Source organism: Anolis sagrei, chromosome 4 (genome assembly GCF_037176765.1).
Source record: "Anolis sagrei isolate rAnoSag1 chromosome 4, rAnoSag1.mat, whole genome shotgun sequence".
NCBI lineage: Eukaryota > Metazoa > Chordata > Lepidosauria > Squamata > Dactyloidae > Anolis > Anolis sagrei.
In genome coordinates, this window is record NC_090024.1 from 138,426,322 (window position 1) to 138,447,771 (window position 21,450).

General features: G+C 40.7%; 1 protein-coding gene across 2 annotated transcripts in view; it reads left to right on the forward strand.

The window, feature by feature from the left end:
• The window catches only part of SYNDIG1 (synapse differentiation inducing 1), a 51,667-nt gene that overhangs the window by 24,798 nt on the left and 5,419 nt on the right, over positions 1–21,450 (forward strand). For both annotated transcript variants that reach the window (XM_067467756.1, XM_060774098.2), the window contains exons 2-3: positions 7,180–7,738; positions 19,367–19,504. In XM_067467756.1, coding sequence (XP_067323857.1) covers positions 7,265–7,738; positions 19,367–19,504 — 612 coding nt within the window. In that variant the 5' untranslated portion in view covers positions 7,180–7,264. The remainder of the gene's footprint in view (positions 1–7,179; positions 7,739–19,366; positions 19,505–21,450) is intronic.

The following is a 21,450-nucleotide window of genomic DNA, read 5'->3' on the forward strand; positions in this document are numbered from 1 at the left end:
CTCAGGCAGTGTAGACTCATATAATCCAGTTCAATGCAGTTAAATTGCATTCTGAAACTGCAGTATTTGTTAGATATTATTCTGTTGTCAATTACCATGGTCTTGAGGGATTTCAATGCTAGCAGGGATCACTCCCCTTCTTGGCCATGTGGAGATCTGGGATAAAGAATGGTAAAACACAGTCAATAATCAATCTGTAATGTGCAATTAATTATAATTAATTGTTTCATCGAGTAGTTAGTTATTATTTATTTATTTATTTATTTATTAATGGTTTCATAGGATACAGGCTTCCAGAACTCAAGTGACCAAATTTTACATTTTTCTCACAATGTTCTCCCCTTTATAAAGATGTAAGATGAACACTTTTTATTACTATTATTAATTAGTTTTATTCATGCCTTGCATTCTATTTGAACCCTTGCTTCAATCTAGCAGATTCTTCTTAATAATCACTGTTGGAAAATATGTGTGTATAAATAGAATGTACGAGATTGTTGTGTTGATGTTGATCATATAAATCTAGCATGTGAAAAAAAATATAAATTGTGACTGCAAAATATATGAAGTATTTATTTATTGTAATTATGTTCTGTGCTCTCACTTTTTTATCTCAAAGAGGATTAAAAGCTAAATTCAAAATAATTGGGAAACATTGTTTTGTCTAAATCTGGACTGCAAAACCTATGTGAAAATCTATACACACACACATATACACACAATTATTATTATTATTTTGTCGTGTCAGGAGCAACTTGAGAAACTGCAAGTAACTTCTGGTGCAACACAGAGAGAATGGAATCAATATTGCACAACAGAACTAAGCTGTTGATTAGTTCAACTCCCAATGTTAACTAACGAGATCCATCAGGCTTTTTAAAAATCCAAAATTGAACATGTTCTTGCAATTGTAGAACAGTCCCACCTACATATAAAAGGGAGATATCAATACACAGTCATCTTCACAATAGCAAGGATATAAAGATATTAAGGAGAAAAAAATATCAATGGGGAGGAATACCCCCCAAACTATGAGCGCTGTCCCACACTTTCATCTGGAAATGGCTCTCAGATTGTGGAGAATAGGAGTATGGAACAGACTAATATTACAACTCATTCTTGGAATGTATATGTACAATCATAATGTGTTTACATATAAGGCAACGCTAAGAGTATGCCTGTGAAAACCTTACATTATTTGTGCAACAAAATATACTTCAGTCCCTAGTCTCATGGCCTGGAAGCTGGCTAAAATGATGGGAATCTGAAGAAATAGTACTTGGTATCCACTGAGGTTTGGTGCCAGAGCCCCATGGATACCGAAATCCACGGATGTTCAAGTCCCATTATATCAGTGATTCCCAACTTTTTTTGACCAGGGACCACTTGAGCAGGGACCACTTTGACCAGGGACTCCAATATTAGTACCAAAAGGGTTATGAATAATTTTTTGGTCAACTTTAGATTTGGTTTGGTTATTTGGTGTGCTTGTAAAGAAAATTGCATTGGATAGACCATATCAGCTCTAGTTTCTGATATAGAACATATGCCATCCAGTAGACACCATCTACTCCCCCATAGAAAGCCATATTTAATAATCTAGAGCTGATGTGGTCTATCCAATGCAATTTTCCGAATCAGCTCCCCAAATAACCTTAGGAACAGACCTAAAAATGAAGACACCAAGGTGCCCTTGCTTTCAGGCACCACATGGAATGGCTCTGCTCAGGGGGAAGGAGGAAGAGAAGGAGGTGCAGGAGGAGGGGGAGAAGCAGTCAGAAGGCTTGTTGTCATGCCTTTCGTGGTTAGTCAGCCTCTCCCCTCCCAATATACCCGTTGCCTTGGCACTTTAAGAGGGTTTTGCAAGAGCAGTCACTCTCCTTGCAATGGTGTAGTAATGGTGAGGCCACGGACCATATTGTAATTCTTGGGGACCACTGGTGGTCCACAGACCACAGGCTGGGAACCACTGCATTATACAAAAAGATGTTGTGAAATGACATCCCTTACATAAAGTGGTCAGAGTTTACTTGTCCGAATCTATCTCCCTCTATTACCCACCTCGGAGTTTACGATCGTCGGGGGAGTCCCTGCTCTCGATCCCGCCACCCTCATAAGCGCGGTTGGCGGGGACGAGTGACAGTGCCTTCTCGGTGGTGGCTCCCTGTCTGTAGAATGCACTCCCCAGTGAAATCAGGGTGACTCCTTTCCTTCAGGAAGAAACTCAAGTCTTGACTTTGGGACCAAGCATTCGGGCAGCTGGCTGAGCAACGACTATAATGACTTGTGAGAATTGTCAGTTAAGAGACCTTGGACTGGAACTCTGGACTATGATTTGGATTTGCAGACTCAGACTCGTTTGTGTTAATATTTTAATGTATTTTTATTGCTTTTTTAATGTATTTTTTTTGCTGTTGACTTGTTTATGTGAATTGTTGTGTTCTAACTGTTCATATAAACAGTTCAACAGTTCAACAGTGACAAATGCAAGATACTCCATTTTGGCAGGAAAAACGAAATGCAAAGATACAAAATGGGGGACGCCTAGCTCGAGAGCAGTACGTGTGAAAAAGATCTTGGAGTCCTCGTGGACAACAAGTTAAACATGAGCCAACAATGTGATGTGGCGGCAAAAAAAGCCAATGGGATTTTGGACTGCATCAATAGGAGCATAGTGTCTAGATCTAGGGAAGTAATGCTACCCCTCTATTCTGCTTTGGTTAGACCACACCTGGAATATTGTGTCCAATTCTGGGCACCACAGTTCAAGAGAGATATTGACAAGCTGGAATGTGTCCAAAGGAGGGCGACTAAAATGATCAAGGGTCTGGAGAACAAGCCCTATGAGGAGCGGCTTAAGGAGCTGGGCATGTTTAGCCTGAAGAAGAGAAAGCTGAGAGGAGATATGATAGCCATGTATAAATATGTGAGAGGAAGCCACAGGGAGGAGGGAGCAAGCTTGTTTTCTGCTTCCTTGGAGACTAGGACGCGGAACAACAGCTTCAAACTACAAGAGAGGAGATTCCATCTGAACACGAGGAAGAACTTCCTGACTGTGAGAGCCATTCAGCAATGGAACTCTCTGCCCCGGAGTGTGGTGGAGGCTCCTTCTTCGGAAGCTTTTAAACAGAGGCTGGATGGCCATTTGTCAGGGGTGATTTGAATGTAACATTCCTGCTTCTTGGCAGGGGGTTGGACTGGATGGCCCATGAGGTCTCTTCCAACTCTTTGATTCTATGATTCTATAATTCTTTGTCGGCATCTAATGACTGCCAATTGTAAGCCGTCCCGAGTCCCCCTTCGGGGGTTGAAAAGGACGGGATACAAATGCTCTAAATAAATAAAGAAGTTTTGCTGTTTACCTTTGGGGGTGGGGTGGGGTGGGTGAGGGTGATATTTTAAAGCTGTGGGTACCTGAATCTATGGATAGAGAATCGATTGATATGGAGGGCTGACTGTATTAATGTCAGAATACAGAGGGTGACCATTTTTGAAGTATATTAATAGAGCCAGAGAACACCTGGAAATGGCACTCATTTTCAGCTACTAATCCAGAACAGAGACTTGAAGAAACAGAAAGGTAAGCAGAAATGGTAAAGTTGTTAAAGAGTGCTTACTCTTATAATGCCTTTGACACAGTTCCCCCCACTGGGATTGAGAAAATGTTAGAACAAATTAGTGCAGCAACAAAATCTTATTTTCCCCTCTCCATCTCTGACTACCTCTAATTATAGCAAAGAAACCCTTTCAAGAAACGCTCCCTCTATTTCCAGATAAGGAGTTTTATTAGGAGGGAAGCTGAGAAAAAGCATAACATATGCTTAATGATAGGAAGAGCTTTGCCAGATATGTTCTAATGGGTGAAGCTGTAGCTGTGCAGCTTCACCCACCTTTACATAGTTATGATAAAACAGCTTAGCCTCTTAAGTCTTAACAGAATTGGACCTTTACTAGACGTGATCTGGAAAATTATTGTTTGGGAAAAAGATGAAGAATACTGATGCATACAGGAAATTAATTTCAAACATATATGATTCAAAGCCTCTGCAATTTTGATCAGGGTTCTCTTTCATCTTGCTTGCATTAATGGTCCCTGCAAGAGGATTTTTTAAAGCATAAGAATGAATCACTGTGTGAAACTGAGCCCAATTTCTCAGATAAGTTAATCTGCAAATTAGTTTTATATTCACAGCAGGTTGAGCCGTAGCAGTGCCAAGTGTTTGCCTGCCGCAATGAGAATGGAATCAGTGTTTTGCCATTCATGTGAAAGTTTCCCATTTCACAGGAATACAAGCATGTAAACATTTGGCGGTTGAATCATCCTTGGCACCGCTAAACCAGACCCATGGCGCTGGAATATAAAATTTAGGATGCTGCTTTGTTTTGATGTCTGCAACAGTATAATCAGATATAGGTCATCTCAGCATTTACATTAGGTTAGACTTTCAACTGTTAAAATTGTGTATCTATAAAATGGGAGCAAGAGAGATCTACAAGTGTTTGTTCAACTGCACCTTCAGGATTGATAGTACACTGGTTTGGAGGAAGTAGAGGAGGAGGAGGAGAAATGGAAGAACAAAGAGAAGACGACCCATTGTTGTTCTCTTGTTCTGCTCTTGCTTTTATTTTCTGCATGTAGCTTTTAACTGTAACATTGGTTTTTTAATAATGATTTAAATAATGGTTTTTAATAATGGTTTCAAATTAATGTTGTGTTGTTTATATAATATTATATAATCTATGTTAAATGTCTGTTATGTTAGATGTAGATTAACCAATTGCTTTATGTTTTTATTTATATATTGGATCTGGCATTTAATGTTTGCCATCTTTTGTTGCAATCCGGCCTTGGAGAGAGAGGGTGGAAAATAAATAGAGAATTATTATTATTATTATTATTTTACTGACACAAAAACGCAGTATGTCACAGCAAACAAGATATATATGCTGGATTTTGTATTACAAAATCATAAGTCGAACACTTCCCAAGCATCTAGGTTATGTGTGATGTCTTTTCGAATGATGCGCACAGATCCAAGTAAGGAGGTCTTATGCAGTTGACAGATCGTGATTTTGTCGATGTGTATTGTTTCCAAATGCTGGCTGAGATCTTTTGGCACGGCACCCAGTGTGCCGATTACCACTGGGACCAGCTGTACTGGTTTATGCCAGAGCCTTTGCAGTTCGATTTTGAGGTCCTGATAATGGCTGATTTTTTCTGTTGTTTGTTCTCAATTCGATTGTCACCTGGTATGGCAACATCAATAATTCAAACTTTTTTCTTTTCCACAATCGTGATATCTGGTGTATTGTGTTCCAAAACTTTGTCAGTCTGGATTCAAAAGTCCCATGGTATTTTTGTGTGCTCATTTTCTACTACCTTTGATCCCACCAGTTCTTTACTACTGGCAGGTGGTACTTGTGACATAAGTTCCAATGAATCATTTGGGCCACAGAGTTGTGCCTCTGTTTGTAGTCCATCTGTGCGATTTTCTTGCAGCAGCTGAGGAGATGATCAATGGTTTCATCAGCTTCCTTGCACAGTCTGCATTTTGGGTCATCAGCTGATTTTTCAATCCTGGCCTTAATTGCATTGGTTCCAATGGCTTGCTCCTAGGCTGCAAGAATCAGGCCTTCTGTCTCCTTCTTCAGGGTTCCATTCGTGAGCCATAACCAGGTCTTCTCCTTATCAACTTTTCCTTCAATTTTGTCAAGGAACTGCCCATGCAATGCTTTGTTGTGCCAGCTGTTAGCTCTGGTTCGTACTTGTACTGATTCTTTGTATGCTGTGCTTTGAGAAGTTTCTGATTATTATTATTATTATTATTATTATTATTATTTAGTTCTACATTTTAGCCATAATGGCTCTTGACAACAATTTAGCAGTTGTTTGCAACAATATGGTCTTTTTTTTTAAAAAAAGTTCAAAGCATGGTGTAATTGTATATTCCATATTTTGAGTACTCTACAATTTCTATAAAATTGCGCTGTCTCAGTTATGAAGGCTGTATATAGAGATCATAAGAGTGGTGGCTTCCGGTGCACTTGTTCACTGAATCCTAGCAAGTTGCAAGATGCAGTGTTAATGCTACTCCTGTTTATGGAGTCTGCAGCAGCCCTCTTCCAGAGAGACACAATAGACAGTCTTTCCCATCTGCTAATTTTACTGTCTCACCTGATGAAACGTTCTGGGAGAACTTGAAAGCTAGTGCCATATTTGTGGCGTTTCAGGCTCCATCTACACTGCTATTTAAGTTAAACTGCATTCTGAAACTGCATTATGTGGCAGTGTAGCCATCTACCTTAGTGGTTCTAATAAAATGAATTACTCAACTCTGTATTTTGTTTTTGCTCATGGACCACACAACATTCCAACATTTAATGGCCATCTTTTTTTTGTGTCAGGAGCAACTTGAGAAACTGCAAGTCGCTTCTGATGTGAGAGAATTGGCCATCTGCAGGGACGTTGCCTAGATGTTTTACCATCCTGTGGGAGGCTTCTCTAATGTCCCCACATAAAAAGCTGGAGCTGACAGGCAAGAGCTCACCCTGCTTCCAGATTCAAACCACCAACCTTTCGGTCAGCAGTCCTGCCGGCACAAGGCCATCAATAAAACATATAGATACCAGAGAGGGGGTTGGAAGCAAAGACTTCTTGGGTCAGACCTGCATCTTTTAGCCATAAAAGATGCAGTTACAAAAATTCTGCAGTGGTATATATAGTATACTGTATACAAATAGGTGTTGTAGCACCTTTGAGACTCAGGCTGGATCTACATTGCCCTATATCTGCTTTGAACTGGATTATATGAGTCTCACTGCCAGATAATCTGGGATAAGCAGATAATCTGGGATATAGGGTAGTGCAGATCCAGCCTCACTGAGAGAAAAATGTTTGTAGCATAAGCATTTGTAGACTGCCTACTTCATCAAATGTGGGCACTAGTGATAGGAGAGAAGACCCTACAGTTTGGTGTTGTGAAATAATTTTCAGCATTATTTCCAATTCATTAACAATAGTCATTTTTACCAAATGCTCTAGAAATGTGATTGCAAGTCTTAGGGCTAAATTTATTTTCGGCTTCAAAGAGCTTTTATCAGATGATCACCACAGAGCTGGGAAGAGACTTTTTCATGGTAATTTATATTATTTTCTTCTTCTCTCCCATCTCGCCTCAGGAAAATGGGATCAGTTAATCCCATGCGATAATCATTGCAAGAACTCCAGTTCATTGCTGCAGGAGCAGAGGAAAACGAACACAGGATGGATGGCTTAGTTGAACAGAAGAGTGCCATGCTTAAGCACCATAAGGATGCTGACACCAAGAAGAGGAATGGGTTGATCAACACAAGGAACTTGATGGCCGAAGGAAGGGAGGGAATGGTATCGGTGTACCCAACCCCCCAGTATCACAGTCGGCCGATTGGGACTCTCTACTCCCCAAACTACTCCAGAAATGACCCGGTGCAACAGCTCCTTGACCCCAGCACTTTGCCACAGACTGTGGAATCCCGTTACCACCCAAACATCATTCTGTATTCGGAAAGCATGCTGCGGTCCTGGGGAGAAAGTATGAATGCGGAATGCTGTGAAACAACCTTCATTGAGGACAAGTCACCCACTAAAGGCAGTCTGGATTATCCTGATGGAAAATTTGTTACTCTGACTACAGATGAGATCAAGATCCATACCCTGTCTTATGACGTGGACGAAGATGATGACTTCCAAGAACTAGAGGTCAGCCAATTTTCCTTCATGTTGTTGTCAGCTGCATGACTACCCATGCAAAGAACAGGAGTGTACCATAGGGAACAATATCATAAATAAGGAAATAAAAGGTGGCTAGAAGTCCCTTTCCATAGAAAAGCTGTCTGTAGTCACTGACCAAGTTTCATGTTCTTCCAGTTTGTTTTCCTTGAATGAATGCCTCATTCAAGTACTCCCTGTACAGAGACAGGTGCAATGGGATTACCCACATTTAGGGTATTTATTTATTTATCGTATCAGAAGCAAACCAAACAGTTGTATTGCATTTTTTAACAAACAAACAAACAAATACAAAGTTTGCAAGCTTGGTAGTTGATTAGATGTCCTTTGACCAGTAGCTGGTCACTTGGAGTGCCTCTGGTGTTACTGTAAGAAGGTCCTCCATTGTGCATGTAGCAGGGCTCAGGTTGCATTGCAGCAGGTGGTCTATCGTTTGCTCTTCTCCACACTCGCATGTCGTGGATTCCACTTTGTAGCCCTACTTTTGGACTCTCGCTTGCTGAGGTGCTCCAGCGAGTGTCTCTGTAGATCTTAGAAAACTATTTCTTGATTTAAGTCGTTGACGTGCTGGCTGATGTCCAAACAGGGGATGAGCTGGAGATGTCACTGCCTTTCACTATTGGCTGCTACTTCCCGGCGGATGTTAGGTGGTGCAATACTGGCTAAACAGTGTAATTTCTCCAGTGGTGTAGGGCACAATCACCCCGTGATAATGTGGCATGTCTCATTAAGAGCCACATCCACTGTTTGTGAATCCCAGGTTTAGTGTGCACCTACACTATCGAATTGATGGAGTTTGACATCACTTTTGCTGCCATGGCTTTGTGCTATGGAATCATGGAGGTTGTAGTTTTACATGATATTTACCATTATCTACCAAACAGTGGTGGTGCCTTATCAAATTACAAATCCTAGGATTTTATAGCATTGAGCCATGGTGTTGTCAGTGTACATACTCCCTTGGAGAAGGCTTCTTGTTGACGTATGCCCAGGCGTGCTTTCTTTCATCCACAAGACCCAGAAATAGTGAGCTTGGAGTGAATGGCAGGAATTTTAGCATAACAAGATGTGAAAGAGGTATTAGCACCTTTAATAGTTGTGAAGAAGAATATTTCAGCAGCTGGCATGATAAACTGTTCCTAGCAAAACTCTTTCATTTACACACTTGCTAAAGTTGCAAGACTCCCAGCCACTTTTACATTTTGATATCTTGCAATAAGAATGGGGACCGTCTCTCTGTCCCAGGCTTGAATTCCATTTCAGATTCCTTTGCATGTGCTGCATTCTGGTAATAACTGGGGTCAAAAGGTGTGATAAAAATGCTAACACACTTTAGATTAAGGTTTCTGTTGCCAATAAATTAGGCTGGATCTATATTGAGATATAATGCAGTTTGGACTGCATTACATGTGCCTACACTGAACATATAATGCAGTTCAAGCTCCATTATATGGCAGTGTAGATCCAGCCTAAAACATCCTTCTAGAATGGGAATAATAATAATAATAATAATAATAATATTTTATTTATATACCGCTCTATCTTCCCGAGAGGGGGGCTGAGGGCAATTTCCAAGCAAAATCACCAAAACATACAGAGTAAACAGCATAACATAAAAAAAACAACAACATAAGCATAAAATTATCACAATAACACATTAAAAATAATCCTGCCTGTTCGCAGTAATTAAAAGGCCGGGCCGAGGCTAGTGCAAACTTAAAATATGAGGGGACTGGGACTTAAGTATAGATTATGGAATAATCCCCTAGAAAAACTAGGAAGGCTGGTTTGTGGCCTTGGGCTAGATTCACCATTAAGGTTTGAAGTTCCCACTGAGAACAAATGTGTTTTATTTTAATAATTGGGGTGTGATGCATATTGGGTATTTTAGCATATGGTAAACTAAAAGTCTGCAAAATTGTATCCTACCAGTTTACTCACAGTGAAGTGTGTATATGAACATACATTTTCATTTTTCTGTTCAGACCCACATTATTTCACTTTCTTAGCTGACATAGCATGAGATATCATAGATGCGTGAAAAAGCACTTGAGACGTCACCGCATTGAAGCAGGGAAGTATTTAGTCAAGCTCAGTCTCTCGGTTTTGAAATGAAACATATTATTTTCCTATCTTCATCACACTGTTACATGTATCTGTGTGTTACTCAGTTGTACTCAGCATTCTTTCAGTAGATTTGCCATCACACTGTAATCACTAGGCACCACCCACATCCCCCTCTCGCCATGTCCTTTGTGGGGGGGGGGGGGGGAATCTCCTCTCTTTGAAGTGTCTTCAATTTCGGAAGCAAGGAAGCAGGAAGGAAAGTGGTGGTGTTCTCTCTCTATCTCTCTTTCACCCACAGAAAAGGTTGTGGAACTTGGAAAACTATAACTCCCAGTACTGCATTGTATGGGGCTATGGTATTTAAAGTGGGGCCCAAGGGCATTCATTCCATAGTGTAACTGCACTCAGAGTAGGGTATGGGCCTTGGGAAACTATAACTCCCAGGACTGCACAGCATGGCACCATGTCATAATAAAATAATAATAATAATAATAATAATAATAATAATAATAAAAACAATCATCATCATCATCCTTCTCTCCTGGCTTTCCCATGCAACACAAGGCACAGACATATCACAGAAAGAAGGGCAGGGCAGGACCTTTTTAAGAAATTGTTTTGGCAAAGTAAAAACTCAATGAGCAAAAGGTAATGCTTTCCCTAACAAGGGTACTTTTGGCTCCTCCCACAATTTCCCCTCCCATAAATTGGGAAAAGTTTCATTTTTATACCAAATGCATTACATAACTGGCCAAACATCTGGATCATTACTATTATATTATGTACTGATGATTTTAATTTGTTAATTGTTTAAATTGCTGTTATGTATGTTTGTATAATTGACATGGCATCGAATTGTGCCTTCGTTTGTAAGCCGCCCTGAGTCCCCCCTCGGGGGTGAGAAGGGTGGGGTAGAAGTAACTGAAATAAATAAATAAATAAATTACCAAAAATCTACTTCCCCACCACCTTCTGAAACATTTGAAAAGAATGCTGGCCCCCACATTTAAAATACACAAAGAATGCTCTATCCTATACTTGAACCCAACCTAGTATGATGAACACAGTGCTTTAGCACATTTTAATTCCACTCAGTGGAATTTTGTAAATGTGATGAAGTGGTTGGAGACTGATTATGCTCAGCCACTGTTTCCATAAAAACAAGTTACATATGATGTGTTCAAGAGAGATGGCTAATATATCTTTATCTTACATTGAGTAATCCAGGTGTGGGTTTATTGTTATCTTTTAATTTCTCAGAGCAGCAATATACGTTTGGGAGCTAACAATATAACTTATATGTGTTATGATCCTGAAAGGAATTCTTCTAAAAAGTACCTTGTAGTATCAAAATATTATGGGGGCTTTCCCATAAATGTCCAGCAACCAGGAAACACAAGGGTAGCTTTCCAGAAATTGGCTAGTTGCCTTGGGATCCACTGAGATATAAATTAAATAGAGATATATATGAAAGTACTTGAAATGAGGTCAGGCTGGGGTAAATGTCCTATTACCCTAAAGGCAGACAATGACGGGAGAAAAAGTAATTGCTTTGTTGGCTATCTCATATGATCTGCGTGCGGTATGAATTAATTTAGGCCATTATATCTTGCATCTCCCTCCTTTTAAAGCCTGCTGAAAGCTGCAAAACAGAACAGCAAACAAAAAAGAACAACCCCACGCACGCCATAACATCTATATAAATAAAAATGTAATGTTCGTTTGTGGGATTAACGGAACTCAAAAACCACTGGACGAATTGACACCAAATTTGGACACAATACACCTCTCAGGCCACCGAGTGATCATCATTCATAAAACACTGAAAAAGCCAACGGAGTGACTATCACTCAAAGAAAATTGATTTTGTCATTTGGGAGTTATAGTTGCTGGGATTTATAGTTCACCTACAATCAAAGATCATTCTGAACTCCACCAACGATGGAATTGAACCAAACTTGGCACACAGAACTCCCATGACCAATAGAAAATACCGGAAGGATTTGGTGGGCACTGACCTTGAGTTTTAGAGTTATAGTTTATCTACACCCAGAGAGCACTGTGGACTCAAACAATGAAGGATCTAGACAAAAATTGGCAAGAATACTCCATATGCCCAAATATGAGATGGAGTTTGGGGGAAATAGACCTTGATATTTGGAAGTTGTTACTGGGATTTATAGTTCACCCACAATCAAAGAGCATTCTGAACCCCACCAATGATAGAATTGGACCAAACTTTCCACATAGAACCCCCATGACCAACACAAAATACTGTTTTTTCTAGTGGTCTCTGTCGACCCTTCTGACACCCTCCCCCAGCAATACCGCCCGGGGTCCCGACCCCCAGGATGAGAAATGCTGCCTTAAGGCCAGCCAGTCCAACTCCCTTCACCAGGGCAAGAAAACATAACCAAAGCCCTCTTTTACTTTTCCAAATCACCAGACTGGGCCACAGCAATGCGTGGCAGGGGACGGCTAGTAAAATATAATATGATCTAAAAAGCAGCAGCACTCATGTACTGTGTAGACTCACAGGTACTAGACATCCCCACTGAGCATAGCAAGGAGTGCATTCCCACCCTGGCTACGGGCCTGCTCCCTTCTATAAAATGAGCTGAGAAAAATAAAAAACCCCTAAAACCAGGAATTGTAATGACCTGATATTATATGCAAATAATTTTACAAAAAACTTAATATGATGTTTACATTGTGATTTAGAAGCAGTAAATATGTAAAAACCATGTCTGAAAAAAATTATTCTTAAATCTAAAAGAAAATATTCCATAATCAATTATTTTATTTTTCCAGGGGAGCAGGGTGAACTCCCACTGTTAGCCCCAGCTTCTGCCAACCTAGCAGTTCGAAAACATGCAAATGTGAGTAGATCAATAGGTACTGCTCTGGCGGGAAGGTAACGGCGCTCCATGCAGTCAGGCTGGCCACATAACCTTGGAGGTGTCTATGGACAGCACCTGCTCTTCAGCTTAGAAATTGAGATGAGCACCAACCATCAGAGTCAGACACGACTAGACTTAATGACAAGGGGAAACATTTACCTTTTTATTGGTTTGGGTAGATCAATAGCTGTGGTCTAATAATGTCTGCAGGGACATGATTCCACTGCCTGTGCTCCTTTATTGCATTCCCTCATTGCCCAAGTATCAGTAGCTGATTGTGTCAAACTTGGATGCACTGGAAATTATTCTGCTGTCTTAATTCAATTACAGCAGTCAGTTAACAGGAGTTATCTTGTGCTTTTCATTCTCTCTGGCAGATAGGCAGACAGGCCTCATTAAAGACTCAATAAAAAAAGAAAAGAGAATTTTATTCCCTGGTGTCCCAATTTCAAATCCCTTCAAATAAAGGGACATTTCCCAAGTCTTTTTCTCTTCCTTTTTGGCCAGCCTCTCAATTGCTTATTTGACAGTACCATAACAAATCGTGCTCCGTTGTTTAGATATTAATTTTCACAGCCAATAATCCATGTTCTGTTGGCAACTAGTAGACTCCTTTGAGTGACTGTATCAGCAATATGTCTGAGTCCTTCCAGAACACAGATCTGAACTCCTCGTTTGGAGTTTCTCACAAAATGTTGCCTCCTGTTTTATATATTTATTCTGGATCATTCAGAGGAAAAGCTGATTTCAAATTCTCACCCATCATAAAATGTGCTGACTGCACTTCGGTCTATAATTGTTACTCAGGGCCCTTCCACACAGCCATATAACCCAGAATATCAAGGCAGAAAATCCCACAAAAACTGGTTTGAACTGGGTTGTCTGAGTCCACACTGCCATGTGTTCCAGTTCAAAGCAGAAAATGTGGGATTTTATTTAGCAGTGTGAAAGGGGCTCAGCTTTTAACACTTCACTATGGTGTTATAATGGCATAATTTATAATGTGAAGGGAAGGTGAACAAGTTGGAAAGATAATGCAAACAGAAATATGGAGAAGGATATCAATCTTGGATCTGTTCCTACCACATTCCTACACAATCAAGCAGAAGAAGAATCATATTGATGCCTCTCCAATTTGTTCCTTTGCTCTTTTACTTTCTGCCAAGTCCACTATAGTTCATGGTCTGTGTAGCTAAAGTGTTGATTTTGGATTGGTCAAGGTAAACTTATGTTCAAGTAGTTGTTTAGACATTAAGCCTAGGCTTTGGGCATACTGCTTGTTCTTGGCCTCATCTGCCTCGGGTGATGTTGTGATTCATATACTGGAAGGTTCCTCCGAAGTCAGATAAATAAAACTCCTCAAATACACAATTATATGTTTCTAGCTGAGATATCCCCTTGGCATGCTAGTTTTCTAGGTGAAGAGAGTTTCTTCAAAGAGCAGAATTCAAAATGATCTTAACAGATTAGAGAGATGGGCCAAAACTAACAAAATGAAGTTCAATAGGGACAAATGCAAGATACTCCACTTAGGCAGAAAAAATGAAATGCAAAGATACAGAATGGGGGATGCCTGGCTCGATAGTAGTATGTGTGAAAAAGATCTTGGAGTCTTCATGGACAAGTTAAACATGAACCAACAATGTGATGCGGCAGCTTTAAAAGCCAATGGGATTTTGGTCTGCATCAATAGGAGTCTAGTGTCTAGATCCAGGGAAGTCATGCTACCCCTCTATTTTGCCTTGGTCAGACCACATCTGGAATCACACTGTGTTCAGTTCAGGGCACCACAATTGAAGGGAGATGTTGACAATCTGGAATGTTTCCAGAGGAGGGTGACTAAAATGATCAGAGGTCTGGAGATCGAGCCCTATGAGGAGTGGCTTAAAGAGCAGGGCATGTTTAGCCTGAAAAAGAGAAGATTGAGAGGAGACGTGATGAGGGTCATGTATAAGTATGTGAGAGGAAGTCACAGTGAGAAGGGAGCAAGCTTGTTTTCTGCTTCTCTGGAGACTAGGTGCGGAACAATGGCTTCAAACTACAGGAAAGGAGTTTGGAACATTAGGAAGAACTTTCCAACTGTGAGAGCTGTTCAGCAGTGGAACTCTCTGCCCCAGAGTGTGGTGGATGCACCTTCTTTGGAGGCTTTTAAACAGAGGCTGTTTAGGGGTGTTTTGAATGCGATTTTCCTGCTTCTTGACAGGGGGTTGGACTGGATGACCCACGAGGTCTCTTCCAACACTATGATTCTATTAATCTATTTACACTTTTCTTTTGTACACAGGGGTATTCCTCCAATCTGAAACCAGGCAGATTTACCTTTTTAGGTGTTACTTGTGAGAAGTAATGCAGATTCCCCGATTGCCACCCTTCCCTTTGTCCTGTAGGCTTTCATGACAGCCACTCAAAACCGAACCATGTGCATTTCTTTTTTCATCCCAGAAGAGAAAAAACGGTAGGCGGTGCAATGTGCTGGCTGGCTTGGCAGATTGTAGCGCACAGTGCTACTCAGCTGCGGTTATGGTGCTTGAAGTCTACTTAGAGGCAATCATTTTCAAGTAGGCAGCTGTATGAGTATGGAGGACTAGAATAGAAACATCTTTTCTCTAGGAGAGCCTATGGACTACATATATGACAACCCCGCATGGTACTGCTCAATACCTTTCCAACCCACTCCCACTCTGAATCTTCATGCTGACAAGCACCACTGCAGTTATCCCTGTTGGCTTGCCCTGCTTCCTTCCTCAATTGCTTGGATGAATGGAGTGCCATCAACAAGAAAACCTTCACGCGTACAGTACGACCCCAATATTCATTTATTCGCACCTGACGAAATATGTCCTCTTGGGGCATTTTGTAGGTCCTCCATGAAAAACTCTATGGAAGTCCTTTATTTCAGTAGGGTTTGCTATTATTCACAATTTGGTGCATCTACACAAAGACCTGGAATGTATCCCCCAAGGATATGGGGGTGGCACTGAAACACCATCTGGCAGCTGTCATTTTCATTTCCAAAAAGGTACAGGCTGATACAACAATGATGGCACTCTGGGAAACAAACAAACAAAAAGAAGCAGGTGGCTGCTCATGACAGCTGAGCAGCACCGTAATCTCTCTTTTTGGGGGGAGGGGGGGGAGCGATGGTTGTACTGCATTTGTTTCCCTGAATTTTTTTCAAGGAACCACAGATTTCACCTTTTCCAAATTTAAGCCTGAAAATAATGGTGCTGTGGTATAGAATGAATGATCTGGATTCAGAAATTGGATTATATGGCAGTGTAGATCCATCCTAAGGAGGCAGGGATGTCTAAGGTTGTTGAGTCTTACTGCGTTCTAGTTGTTGTTTTATATGTTTAATTGTTTTACTTTCTATTTTATACTGTGTTTTATTTTATGCTCTGTTTTAGGCACTTTGGTACCATGTGTAAACCACTCCGAGTCCTGAGATGGTGGCGGGGTAACAAAAATAAAGTTGTTGTTGTTGTTGTTGTTTGAAACACAAAAAGATTAGTACACAGCAAACAAGGTCACTCTACTGGCTGTTGTATTGGATCACATGTCGGACATTTCCCAAGTGTCTAGGACTGTGTGATGTATCAGCGAATAATGCATGCAGATCCCAGTAGGGTGACCTTTTGCAGCTGACAGATGGTAATTTTGTCAACGCCAATTGTGTTTAAGTGAGGGCCAAGGTCTTTAGGCACTGCACCCAGTGTGCCAGTCACCATTGGGACCACCTTTACTGTCTTGTCTTTGCAGTTTAATATTTAAATCCTCGTATTCTGTCAGCTTTTCCACTTGTTTCTCTTCAATCCTGCTGTCACCTGGGATTGCAACATTGGCGATCCATACTTGTTTTTTTTACCACGATCGTGAGGTTAGGAGTATTGTGCTCCAAAACTCTGTCTGTCAGAATTTGGAAGTCCCATAGTAGTTTGACGTGTTCATTTCCTGTAACTTTTTCAGGCTTGTGATCCCACCGGTTCTTTGTCGCAGGCAGATGGTATTTGTGGCACAAGTTCCAATGAACCATCTGAGCAATGGTGTTGTGCCTCTGCTTGTAGTCTGTCTGCACGATCTTCTTGCTGCAGCTGAGAATGTGATCTGCTGTTTCATCTGCTTCCTTGCAGAGTCTAAGATGAAACTATTATTATTAGTAGTAGTATTCCTATTATTATTATTATTATTAGGCTTGACTGACTAGATACAACTTCTAAAGATTTTTGATGTGTTTATAATCCGATGAAAAGCAGAATGACTGAGACAATTAGAATAGTTATTCTCACAATTCCCTTTGTTTATAGAGGACCTGAAAGAAGTTACAGAGAAAGAGAAATACCAGCAGCCGTAGACTTTAAATAAATACAACTTTTACAGCCTATCCCACCCCACCTAGCCACATGGCAGGCTAATACCACTGTGTTGTTTTACAAGACTATAGTAAAGACAGTATCCATGAATAATCTCACATACACTAAATATATTCTGCTGCATACTCTGTTTATTGTTCATTTGTTCAGTCGTCTCCGACTCTTCGTGACCTCATGGACCAGCCCACGCCAGAGCTCCCTGTCGGACGTCACCACCCCCAGCTCCTTCAAGGTCAGTCCAGTCACTTCAAGGATGCCATCCATCCATCTTGCCCTTGGTCACCCCTCTTCCTTTTACCTTCTACTTTCCCCAGCATAATTGTCTTCCCTAGGCATACTCTGTAGTGGGAAGTAAAATGGTAGTATAGGTAGAGGCTGGAGTGGGAAAAAAGCACTGTAGAATTAGATATTAGGTATAATTTTGATAAATTTAAAAACAAAAAAGTAGAAGGTAAAAGGAAGAGGGGCCGACCAAGGGCAAGATGGATGGATGGCATCCTTGAAGTGACTGGACTGACCTTGAAGGAGCTGGGGGTGGTGACGGCCGACAGGGAGCTCTGGCGTGGGCTGGTCCATGAGGTCACGAAGAATCGGAAATGACTGAACGAATGAACAACAACACCTTTAAAAATGGAGGAGAACATTGAACAGTAACTCTGTGCACCTTCTCTACAAACTGTTAACTAGAGCCTTTAACAGGTTAACTGTCTCATTCTCTTACTCATTTTCCTCTGTTCACATACATCACATCTAATGTCTCCTGTAGAGCAGTACTAAAAATAGTAATCCTTAGATCAGTGTTGATCTCTGAGCCATTGTGAAACAAAGAAATAATTGTTGTCAATGGGCATAAATGTGGTGCCAGTCCCTGGCATATGGGGTAGGTGAGTGGAAAACCTTGAGATTATTTATTTACTTATTTACGATATTTCTATCCTGCCTTTCTCAAGCCCGACGGCAACTCAAGGCGGCTTACAAATTGGCAGCAATTTGATGCTATAACAACCCACAATATACAATTAAAACATTTAAAACAACTTTATAAAATCCATACAAAAACCATTAAAATGTATTGATGAGGAGATATTGGAAAAATAGATAATTTATGTATAAATTGTATGTACTTTACAAGCACTGAAATGTATAGAAAATCAAGTTCTCTCTGTATTAGAAAGAATGCTGAAGGAGATCTGTGTCCAAGGCACGGGCAGGAGGGGGAACATTCCAGGAGAGAGATAAGCTCATCCTAGTAGCAACAGAGAGTGGTACCGAGCCCAGGCTATAGCTAAGAGAGGAGCCTCCCTCATGACAAGTTAAAGTAGGCCCCTTGATTGATTAATGTAAGCTGTCAGCTGTATGCTGCTCTTCAGAAAGAAATACAGAGACATGCTTTTTGTATGTTGGAAGATAGAATTTGATATTCCTATGATGCTAAAGTGACACAGAAAATGATGTCAATGTATGTAAAAGCATGTTTCTTTGTTTGCCTGCATTTGGAGGGTATAAAAAGGTAGTCAACGCCTATATCGGGGCTCTGGTGCTTTTGGACACAGCTCCACTCGAGTCCCAGCTGGAAATAAATCCGTGCTTTTTCAGACCTCCGGAACTCTCTTTGTCTCTTTTCTTGAAACCTTCTCCCTGCCTTTTCAGTATAATAGCAGCACTACTGTAGTTCACTTCCCTTAGTTCTTATTCCTCCAGACTCAATAGTGCATTTAAGAAAGTATACAGAGTTATTAAGCCATATTAATCTGGTGTTGTTGAAGGGTTTCATGGCCAGAATCACTGGGTTGCTGTGAGTTTTCCAGGCTGTATGGCCATGTTACAAAACCATTCTCTCCTGATGTTTTGCCCACATCTATGGCAGGCATCCTCAGAGGTTGAGGGATCTGTTGGAAACTAAGTAAGTGAGATTTATATATCCGTGGAATATCCAGGGTGAGAGAAAAAACTTTTATCTGGTAGAGGTACATGTGAATGTTGCAATTTGCCACCTTGATTAGCATTTAATGGCCTTCAGTTTAAAGACCTGGCTGGTTGCTTCTTAACCTTCTTGTACACACACCTTCACAGTGATCAGGTAAGCCAAACCTCCAAGGTCTAGTTTTGCAACTGTATTTACTATTTTATTTTATTCAAAATTCTGCTATTAGCAACCTTTCAATAAAGATCCACTACAGTTCTGACTATAGACAGGCGGAATTATTCCATAATCCTGTAACATGTCTTCCTTTTTATGTGTCCCCCTTTTCCTATTCCAGAGTGATTACTCAAGTGACACTGACAGTGAAGACCATTTCCTTATGATGCCACCCAGGGACCATCTTGGGCTCAGTGTCTTCTCCATGCTCTGTTGTTTCTGGCCACTGGGAATTGCTGCCTTCTATTTGTCCCATGAGGTAACGTCCAATTTTGCATCCTGTGTGGGCTTCCACTGCTATCTCATTTATGCTGAAGGGAGGATATGTGGTGAAGAGTAAAGTCATCAAAAGACTGGGCAAAGGCAACTAAATTGAGTCAGGCTCCTGATTCAAGTGGTAGAATGACTTCGTTTCTTCATCTCATTTGTATTGCAAAAGGGAAACTAGATAGCAATGATTACCCTCTTTGCTTGATACCCTGATCCTAGGCTGCTGCCGATATCCATAAGATATATCTATTGCATGGATATGAAATATTCAGGCTGATTTTAACATTTCCTATTCTCAGTAGAGTGATTTAGGTTACACACAAAGAGAGGTATGGCTCACAGGTTATCAGAAGGTGTGCAAGAATTGTCAGATGTAAGAGTTTAAAAATTTAAAGTATATTAAAATTTGATAACCTGCAAAATAAGAGGATGGTTTGGACTGAAAGACCAAGGTCATGAGGGTGCATGGTGCAGATATTACGGTAGGAACGTAAATAAATATATATATACTCAAAATATTATTATAAAGCAAAACATCCAAGTAGATTTTTATATGACACCAAAAATATTTGAATAAAAAAGATACTGACTTTTCCCCATTTGTCCATACAGTAGGACCCCCAGATCCATGGGGATATGTTCTTGAATTTTGCATGAATATGTAACACCGCAAAGAATAGCAACCTCTTCAATAAGATGACATTTGAGGAAGAGGGTGCCATTTGTACAGAAGGTACATGAATAGTTGAATAAGTGAAACCATGGTTAACCGGAGCTGCATATATTATATTCATAAATATGAAGGCTGTACTGCATTATTAAAGTGGGATGGGAATAAGTTCTTTCTATTAGCATTTTTGAATGCCTGAATAACAATAATTTCTTTCTGCAGCCACTCTCTACCTGAGGGTCAATCTAGACAGGCTCATATCCTGGGACCTGTCCGGGTTTTTACTGGGGATTTCCATACGATGCCCTTGGTAAAAACAAATTGATTTGGAATAACCTTGGTTAGTTCGAATCAATTAAATACTCTATTAGATCCGGGCCTTCTTGAGGACCTGTGGGGACTTACCCCTGAGTAGTTCCAGTACCAACCGGAACTATTTATTTATTTACTTACTATTATTTATACCCCACCCTTCTCACCCCAAAGGGGACTCAGCGGCTTACAAACTCCAGCAAAAAATTGATACCGCATCATATACACTAGCTGGAGGTGTGTCCCCAATTGCCACCCTGAAACTTTTAGGCTCTTGGAGCCCAAAGGTCCATGATGGCACCCAACCCCTCCCCCTCCCAAGCCCCCAAAACTTACTGGGCCATTGTAAAGGTGGTCCTTGCGTCCTTCTGGCACATAGAAATAACACACCAGGAGATGAAGGGGGAGTAGAGCCATTCTCCTCTTCCCCAGTCTCCTCGTGCATGATTTCTATGAACCAGGAGGACAATAGGACCACCTTAATGGTGACCCAGTACGTTTTTAAAAAGTTTTCAGGGTTGTTTTGGGTAGCTTCTGGGTGGTTGCATGCCATCCAGTAGTTACCGGGATGGGATGTAAAAACCCCCCAGGGAAAGCACATTTTTTGGAGGGGGGGGGGGGGCTAAACACGCCTGAAGCAGGTTTTTTAAATCCACTTTGGCATGTGTTTAAGTGTAGTGTGAGAGCACCCTAAGTCTAAGAGTGCATTTATACTATAAATGAATGCCGTTTGATACCACTTGAATTTTCATGACTGAATGTTATGGAATCATAGAATTCATTGTTTGAAGAGGCACCAGCACTATTTGGTGGTGAAGGCTTGTGAAACTACAACTCTTATGATTCTATAGCACTGAGCGGTAGCAGTTAAAGTGATGTCAAACTACAGTAGAGTCTCGTTTATCCAACCTTTGCTCATCCAACGTTTTCTATTATCTAGCGCAGTCTGCCTC